General features: G+C 31.1%; 1 protein-coding gene across 7 annotated transcripts in view; it reads left to right on the forward strand.

Annotated features, from left to right (window-relative positions):
* Positions 1–9475, forward strand: part of AP1S2 (adaptor related protein complex 1 subunit sigma 2) — a 31498-nt gene extending 22023 nt beyond the window's left edge. For 6 of the 7 annotated variants that reach the window (XR_007951781.1, XM_051984453.1, XM_051984456.1 and 3 more), the window contains one exon: positions 8079–9475. Coding sequence is in view for 5 of the 7 variants with exons in the window: in XM_051984453.1 (XP_051840413.1) it covers positions 8079–8126 (48 nt within the window). In the remaining 2 variants the exon portion in view is untranslated. Of the gene's footprint in view, positions 1–5093; positions 7344–8078 lie in introns of all 7 variants that reach the window. The other variant, XR_007951782.1, reaches the window with a different exon arrangement.
* Positions 9476–9628: the final 153 nt, after the last annotated feature.

Consider the following 9628-nt stretch of genomic DNA (forward strand, 5'->3'; position numbering starts at 1 on the left):
GTCTCCCACTGCATCTATATTTGGCATCAAAGATGGCAGAAAGTGAATCAGATCCCCTTGCACAGTACTCTCTTATTTAAATCCTTTTCACTTGCATGTCATAGCATCATCTCCCTGATGTCAGGGTCCTCTTTGTGAATAAAGGACAAACAAGAAGAAGAAGTGTTTAGCATAGTGCCTGACTCAAGTATTCAGTACTTTTTTTTTTTTTTTTTTGGCTGCCTTGGACCCAACTTTTAGATGTGAAGCATTAAAAAAAAAAAAAAAAAAGTGAGCCTTTGAAGGATTACACAGACTTGCAAAACCTTAAAAGCATAGAGCCTAGATATCAGATAGAATCATAAAATATTGATTGAGAGCTAGAAGGGACCTTACCTATCTAATTCAGTGTAACAGGTGAGGAAACTGAAACCCAGAGAAATTAAGTTTGCCCAAGATCACAGAGGTACTAATAAAAGAGCCAGAATCTGATCATATATCTTCTGGCCCCAAATCTAGCAAATTTTCTTCTGTACCATGCTGATTACCAAGATAGGGCGAGAGTAGATTTGGGAAGAAGTACTGTGGAGAAATAGAACCCCTTTTGAAAAGAGGTAGCCAGACCTAGTCTAGGGAGCAATGGATTTGGATTCAGGATCTGAGTTTGAATTTCAGTTTTGCTATTTATAAAACACATTTTATACATTTTATTTTATCACCTGTTACCTTGGTCAGGTCAACAAATTTCTGTGGGCCTTAATTTCTTCATTTATAAAATGTAATAATTGAATTAGATATAAAATGTGGTGGTTGAACTAGATGACTTCTTAGTCCCTACTTCCAGATTTGAATCTATTTATATTTGAACTTTCTTAAAAATTGATATTACCCAACAATAAATAAACTCAATAAGTAATAAGCTATTTGTCATTATAGTTTTATATCAGTAATGCTGATTTATCAATTGTGAAAGGAATTTATGCTTTTAGTTAATAGTTGAACTGGATTCTTATTGTGGTTACTTATATAGTCTTATTGTTCTGTAACTCTTAATTTCTGTTTCATGGCTTTATAAGAATAGTTGAGATTTTTATTTGATTTTTAATTTAATTCATTTGGTAAAGTGCTTTTCTTAGTCATAAATTTGGAGGATTTTTTGTTTTGATTTTTGTTTTTATTATTGCCATGTTGGAAATCATTTTCTTTGTTCGTCAGAATTATCTGCTTCTTTAAACATGTAAAGTGAGAATAAAATTTGCATGCTTTCTTTACCTTTTCCTTGCTCTTTTTATTTAATGTTTTTCTAGTAAAATTTTAAGAGACTACATTAGACACTTTATATAAAGTGTTATAGAAGTGCCTTCTGTTTTTTATTTTCTTTACTTAGTATCTAAATATCTTAAAATTGCATTCCCCCCCCCCAAAAGTGGTTATCAAAATGAGGTCTAGGAATGCCACAGTTAGAAATAGTGATTTACAATCTTTTTACAAATTTTCCTATTTGTCTACTGAAAGTTAGCATTATCTCTCTGTTAGCACTAATTTAACAGTCCTACTGATGATGTAGAGAAGCTATTAGTAAGAGAAAAAAAGATGGGGGGGGGGGAGTAGTTATTTCAATTGATATTGAGATCTCCTTTCTCTTAAATTCTCTATCTCCTGTTTATTCCCTTTGCACTGACAGGATTAACATAACTCCCTCACTAAACAAATCTTCCTCTAAAACTTACTTTTTCTCAAGTCATTTTGTGTCTGACCATTTAGATGGACACAGACCTACTTTGGAAACAACTGAATTTAATAGATTTTGAAGTAAGTAAATAAGAGCTGGAAAAGGAGTTCAGAAGTCTAACTAGTCTAACACTATCAGATAGATAAAAAACTGAGGCCCAAAGTGAGTGGACTTGTTTAGGCTGACATAGGTAAGAGTAAGCATCAAAACCATACTTCTTTATCTTTATGTTCTCTTTACAGTCCCACTATTTTCTTGTCACTTTCAAATAATATATAGTCACTTTTAATACAATAAAATCTTGTTAATTTGGACTCAACTAATTTGGTACAAATTATATGATCATTTTGGCAACTATTTAAAATACTTATGAAAATTAGTTTCAAGAATTCAAAATTAACCATTAATTTACATGGATGGGAACTTAAATCTGTGATTTCTCTGGTATTAGATAAACAAACTGTCTACCATTCTGAACTTTCTCTCTACCTGTAATCTTGGAGAGTTAACAAGGTCATACCTGGCTGTGTCAGCAGCAGTACTCAGATCCAGGTCTTTCAGACTCTGTATCCTCTCTTCTACCTCACATTTATATAAAAATATTGGCAGCCAGGTGGAACAGTAAATAGAGTACCAGGCCTGGACTCTTCTTCTGAGTACAAATCTAGCTTCAAACTCTTTCTGACTGTATGACCTTGGGCAACTAACCTAATCTGGTTTGCCTCAGTTTCCTCATCTATATAATAAGCTGGAGAAGGAAATGGCAAACCACTTCCATATCTTTGCCAAGAAAACTCAAATGCCCAAGTAACAAACTTACCTTACATTTATACAGAACTTTATAGTTTGCCTAGCTCTTTTGGTAACATACTATCTTATTTGATTTTTGCAACTTTTTGATATAATAGGTAAAGCTGAGTAATATATTCCAGCCTTACAGATGAAGCTGTCCTGGCATGCTCTAAAAGCAAGCTTAAGCTAAACCTCTGAATTGCCAGTCAGAGCTCTATATACAAACTAATCGAAGAAAAGAAGTACTTAATTGGCTGATTTTGAGCTACTTGAAATGAGTAGAACCTTTTTTAAAAAATTATTTTTATGACCTAAACTGGCTTCTCTTTCCACTTGATTTCCACGACATTTACATATTCATTCTTATGGTTCCCTAAATGTTTGGGACTATGATAGAACTATTGAGATTGAGAAAGACCTTGTGTATTTTTAATAATGAAAACCTTAGAATAGGCCTTTTGGTTTATATGTGTATATATTCCTTCTTATAAATAGGGAGCATAATTAAATGACCTCAAAGTCCTTTCCAGCTTCTCTTATTGGAAAAATATATTGTGTCTAAATATAATTCCTTTGCTCCAAGAATTATTACTTTTAAGTCTTAGTTGTATGTATAATTAAGAATAACTTAAAATGTAAATATCATCTGTCTAATAGAAACTTTAGTGTTTTACTAATAGATGCCTGTCTATACTATAGGAAATACAATTCACAAATAACAGCCCAAGTATTTCTTCAATGTATATTCCATCTCCTGCAGCTTGGGTCTTTGGGGGATGAGGAATACACACTGGAGGTTTTTAATGTTTTATTGGTTTTATATAACATAATCATTTCCAGTTGTATCTCTTCCCAAACTAGCATTGAATTTTTCCCTTTTAGCAAAGAAAAAATAATCAATACAATGACTTTGTCAAATACTGGATTGAAATGTTCTTTCCTCCTCAGAGGAGGGGGGGAAGAGGTCTAGCTGTTCTGGGATCATTGGTCATTATTATGGCCAAAGCTAGATTTCCTTTTAGTTTTTTAGGGGTTTCATTTTGGGTTTTTTGTTTTTTAGTTTTCATTTTAGAGTCATTCTGTATATTACACACACAATTTTGCTTAACTGATATTCATATTCTGTAATTGTCTTATGGAGTGATAAGTTTTGTTTTGGTTTTTTTTTTTTTTACAAAATAGTATAAATTTTATCAGTTCTGAGATGCGAACAAGCTATAGATATTCTGATTATACAAAAGTATGCCAGTTGTTACTTTGCTCATTTTTACAGTTACTTTCCCTTCTTAGCCTATAGCATTTTATTATTATTTTTTTAAAGATGTCTGGATTTTTTTCTGTTTTATTTCATTTCATTTACATATAATCCTGCCCTGCTTAAAAAACAAATATATTCAAAATTTATCAAGATCTATCTGAGTTAAAATTTCAGCATTTAATTCTCAAACAATTCCAAACAACAGTATCAAATGTGGTTGCATATTTTAAGTGATTTTACATTAGAAATCTTAACATTGCAATAGTGGTCTCAAACTGAGTTAATTAAATTATGGACTCTTTGAAAATGCCTCTTTCAGTTGGGTACACAAACTATTATGGATTTATATATTACCTTTAATAAAAAAACATTCTTTGGCAGATTTGCAGATGTGCCTTTTAAATCCTAGTTAATTAAGACAAAGAGTTCTTTATATAATTCTTTAATAAATATTATTATATCACCAAATTTACAGATAACATTCTTGAAGAATAGTTGCATTGTGCCTATTTTTTCCTAATTAAAAAAAAAAAAAAAGGAAATTGGCTCTTTTGTACCATAAAATACCAGGTGAGTGAATAGGTTTTTTTCTTGGAAAAAGATTTTTCTTTTTGGTTTATAAGGAGATTTATAGCCACCTTAAGTTCTAATTGTTTTCATTGAGATTAAATTCCCTTCCTAAGTATAATAAAACCTTGATTAACTAAAGCACTTAATGGTGCATTTTGGCAGAATTTTCTGGTTGACTCAGCATTGATCAGAGAAAAACTCTCGTTGAAAATCTTTCCAAAACTTATTAGTTGACTTTCCTGCTTCAGCAAATACTGTGTAGCTAATGTAATTAAATCCTACTTACATACTAAAGAATCTTGCAGTGTTTTAGTGCTCTAATTTTGAACATTAATGCCCATTGTTACTGTAAGAGAGATTGGGAAAAATGGAGAAAAGTCAAAAAATTTAAGTGATAGTTTTTGCCAGTTTTCGGGGCTTCACTTTCCTCACTTATAAAATGAGAGGATGGTACTGTATTATCCTTAACATTTCTTCTACTATTAAAATCCAAGATTGTATATTTTTATTATAGTCATTGAAGATTAATATGGCTAATCACCAGAACATCCCTCAGAAACTTTAATGAATTCATTTTTCAGTGTTTCTTATAATTTACCTATTCCCCCCTTCCCCCCCCATTCCAATTATTTGAGGTTTTCTTAGATAAAGATACAGGCTATATGGTAACTGTATGAGACATAAAACATTCTAGTAGAATTAATATTGTGTTATATGTCCATTTCTGTACCATATATAAGAATGTATGCCTTTCTTTTGTAGCCACGCCATGAATACTTTAATGTCCCTGTGTACTAAATGACATCATTCATCGAGTATGCAGAATTTCACAGAGGAAATAGAGCTGATTTACTTATGACAGAACAGCTGGTGAAACAAATCATCTCGAACATAGAATATCATAACTATTTTACTGTTATACTTTGTCCTCCCTGTTTATATCCCCATGTTTACATTGTGTTTTTCCCCCATGTCATTTTGATGTAGTTTGTTCCTGTCATTGTCTGGTTTAATTTTTCCATGAAATATATGACGTTTATGTTTAGAGTAAACTTTTTCACCTTAAGCATATATTTGTTATTAATCAACCATCTGTGGTTAATTTCATAGTTAAAGGAAAATGTTCTAATATAGCCAAAATTAGTAGTATATGGCCCACTGAAGGTAAACCTAAACTAGCAGTATTAGTATGTAGAATAGTGCTTGTTTTTCAAATTGATAATCTCAAATGAATGTGTCATATAACTCTATAGTTAAGTATATATAGATATAGCAAAGAAAAAGTATAGATTGAAACTCCAAGGAATATTGTATAGTGGTTAACACACAAAAATGATTTGTCATTTATTAGACTGGTACACAGAAGGGTAAAATTCTGCATTTATTAAAAGATTTAATTAAAGAATTGTCTTTTTGCACTGGATGCTAGCTAGTATCAAACAGTAACAATTCTCTGAAAACTTTTTACTCCTGCTTACATTTATAAGGATAGCACCTTAGAGAAAAAGTCTAAATATGTACATTTTGATAGTTCTGATTTTATGTTTTTGAAATGCATTAAAACCTTCATACTCACTTCAGTGATCGATATTTAGACTTTTAGTTCAATATAATAGTTCATAAGGAAAAATTCCATATAGTTTCATATTTTGAAGAACAAATCAATAAGCCATTAAGGTGATTATCACCTCCAAAATGATTATTTATTCAGACCAATCATTGTGACAATTTGTCAAAGTAGAGTAGGCAAGTCATTAGGAATTTAGTTATTTGTGTTTTTATAAATCATAATACTTGTACTATCACAAAGAGTTAATCTATATTGTATTCTAGAACTTTAGTTACAATATTTTTTCCTAACAATATTTTTTCCTAAGAAAAGTATTTTTAAGATAATACAGTATTTAATGTAATGTTAACATGCACGTTATCATGCCTGTTAGCCAAAAATGCTGTGTGCTGAGCTGTATCAAAATGTTGCTTCTCCTATTCTTTGTATATAGCTGCTTGCTTTAAATTATTACATTCTGAAATAGCTTTCTTGGCATGTCTAAAATAAAAATATTGCATGCACCCTGTCTCATGTGAATGGCTTTCTCCACCTTATCTCATCTACTCAGGAGAATTTGTTTTAGATTTCATTGTGTCCAGGTAATGTTTTATATATACATATGTATGTGTATATGTATATATATGTACATAAATTTATAAAAGCGTATTCTATGTCAGTGGGGTCAAACTCCCAGAGAAATGGATCCCTGCAGGCTGCATAATAACTTAGAAAACCACATATTAACATTATCTGTATCATTATATACTTTTATTTTGTTAAACATTTCCCAGTTATATTTTAACTATTTTTGAACAACACTCATGCAATTGACACCTGTGTTCTACATTAACTGCTGTAATCCAAATTAGCAAATGCATGTTAAAAAATTTTTAAAACCACTATTGGTTTTCAGCAAATAATCTAAGATGACAAAATGAAACATAGGGTCTTACTAACTCCAGGAAATAGCTCTTTCATGGTAGCTTTTAATTGAGTAGCTAGCATATAACCAGTGCCAAAATAGGATTCTGTTGGGTTTCATACAAGTGTGATTACTTGACCTAGTGGGCTGGAATGAACAGCATTAAAAATGTGTGTGTGTGTGTGTGTACATTTTTTTCCTCTTGTCATCACGATGAAGAATTTTTTAATGAATTTGTTCAGTTACTCTGACCCATTTCAGCATTTTATCCTAAACTTTTGTCATCTTCACAAGTAACAGTGGACAAACTTAACTAGACAAACATTCTGCTTCTACACATATCAATGCACATAAACATAATGGTGTCAAAAAGCATATGTATTTATTCCTAAAGGTTGGTTTATGTGGCCAAATACCTGTATTCAGATTGAACATAAAACTTTATAATTTGTCACTTAAAGGTGTAATTTCTAAATATTTACCATTTAATATCTTTCTTTTCCTTGCTTTGTGCTGCACCACATTTTAGGATGCTAAAGTAAGTTTTCTTGGTTATGAGTCCATATAAAATTGATCAGTGGTTGCTTCCATAAAGATGCCGTATCCTCTTTTGATAAAATTGTTGCTAGTTAAATCAAAACCTGTATAAAGTTTCAGAATTTTCAATCATCTTTCACAATTTCAAAAATACTTGCTTTGTCCTAGTTCTAACTCTAGGCTTTACAAAATTTAATGGATGTATATTTTTGCTGTTCTGATATTTTGTTGCTATACATTGCTTCTACCAATGTTACTTGCTTCTGGATAGATCTGACAATGGTTATTGAAAATGTTAAATGTTGATGTTTTAAAATAGCATAAGATAACTCCAAAATACATGAAGAAGATTTCCATTGTTATAATCAGAACAAATTATTAACATAAAAGGATCCTGTTTCTGCTGATTCAAGTAGAGAACTCCCGACTGAATTTGCTTTTCATTAGTCTAATTTTTATCTATTTTAGGTAGTATGTGTTTAATGATCTTATCCTATAAGATATTTTGAACCCATAAAGGTTAAAAGCTACTATCATACTGTATAAGACCCATTGCTTCAGTAACATCAAAAGAAAAATTTACATTTTTTTTTTTGTTCTTGGTATTCACAGTTGCCATTTGAAATTTTTTGGCTTTCAAATAAGCATTTTTCCATGTAAATTCTTAACACAACAATCTTTAAATCCTAAAACCTATTAGATCTGCTTACCAGACTCTTGAATTTTCCCTTCACAGGAAGCTGAAACCCCACGTAGTGTTCTTGAAGAAATTGGACTGACATAAGCCATCTCCCATGTTGATGACATCATGTGTTCTCACATACTGTAGATGTTCACTGCCTTCATGTCAATGTTTAGCTTATGGTGTAAGATGCTGTTTGTCAGTATTACTGTTTTGCTAAGCCGCTTCATTCAGGCCTACATAAAAACACTCCACTTTTCAAAAGGGAATAAAAAGTATTTTTTTTTTAAAAAGGGACTTACTCAAATGTTAACTAAAACTTGATGCAAAAGAAATAATCTTTTCAGTGTTCTTAATAGTTGAATTATGTCAGTTTCCCATTAGTTTTATTTGTATGTGATAATTATGAATATACACATAAAATCACAATCAGGAAGCACATTTGTTGCTTTGAATCAGGAAGCACATTTGTCGCGTTGAACTGCATTCAACTGAAAGGAAGCTACACTTGTTATCAATTTGAAAATAAATGTAATAATGTTTCAATATGGTTTTATGCAACCAAAGACTAGTATTACACTTCAGTATTTATGGGAATGAAAAAAATTGACTGATTTCACATATCAAAATGATTTAAATTTTACCATTACCACTGAAACTTAAACATACATATGTATACCAAAGATACTTATTGGGAATTACATATTTTAAACTGGTAGCTTATTGAAAAGTGTATGTTTCTGAGACTAAAGGGATATTAAAGGGAATACAGGTTACTTTAATCAAAACAATTCTATTTTACACTGGCCAGTGGGCAGGAATTTGGATTGAAGATGTTCAACATGAGCACATAATGTACACTATGAAAATGGTTAAACATTTTCTATGTAAGATTTCTCTGAGCATAATCTTACAACTTATTTTTATGCCCCCCAAAACATTCTACTGCCACTATGTACCTCATTTCTCCATAAGCTATGGGAAACATCTACTTAAATAGGATGTTATAAATTAAAATACTCAATTGCCTAGTATTATTGCTATTTCAACACAAGCTTGCTTGTGTTCACAAAGTATCACGTGATTAAAACTTGCTCCAGGGTTGGTACTATTCTGATTAAATTTTCCATATACTTTTCTATGAAGTACCTACCACTAGTTTGACTTTTTTTTTTCTTTTATGCCACCTCCCAGTCAGAAAATATTCTACATAATGTTTCATGAAAAATATTAGATGGATGAGATAAATGGCAATGTAGAGAATTACTTTGTAAAGCTGTTTTAGTTTCAATATCATTTTCATATGTATTTAAACACGTCTTCAAAGTTTACACTTTCACTTATTTGTATGTGCTTGGCTGGATTAAGCTTTGTGACTGTGACCAATATTTAGGCTGTGACCATTGTCTTATCACATACATTAGTTACAATAAATGTCCACTCTTACACCATTGCAGTGTGTTTATCTCTGTCCAAAGGTTTGTTAGTAGAGAGCTCCTGGAAAGGGAGATTCTACTGAGACAACAGTAAAGCTTCTATACTAAAATGGAAATAAAATTAAACCTCATTTTAATGTGTTATTTTTACAAGTGAACACAAGGTAG

The sequence above is a fragment of the Antechinus flavipes genome, chromosome 3 (genome assembly GCF_016432865.1).
Source record: "Antechinus flavipes isolate AdamAnt ecotype Samford, QLD, Australia chromosome 3, AdamAnt_v2, whole genome shotgun sequence".
Lineage (NCBI taxonomy): Eukaryota > Metazoa > Chordata > Mammalia > Dasyuromorphia > Dasyuridae > Antechinus > Antechinus flavipes.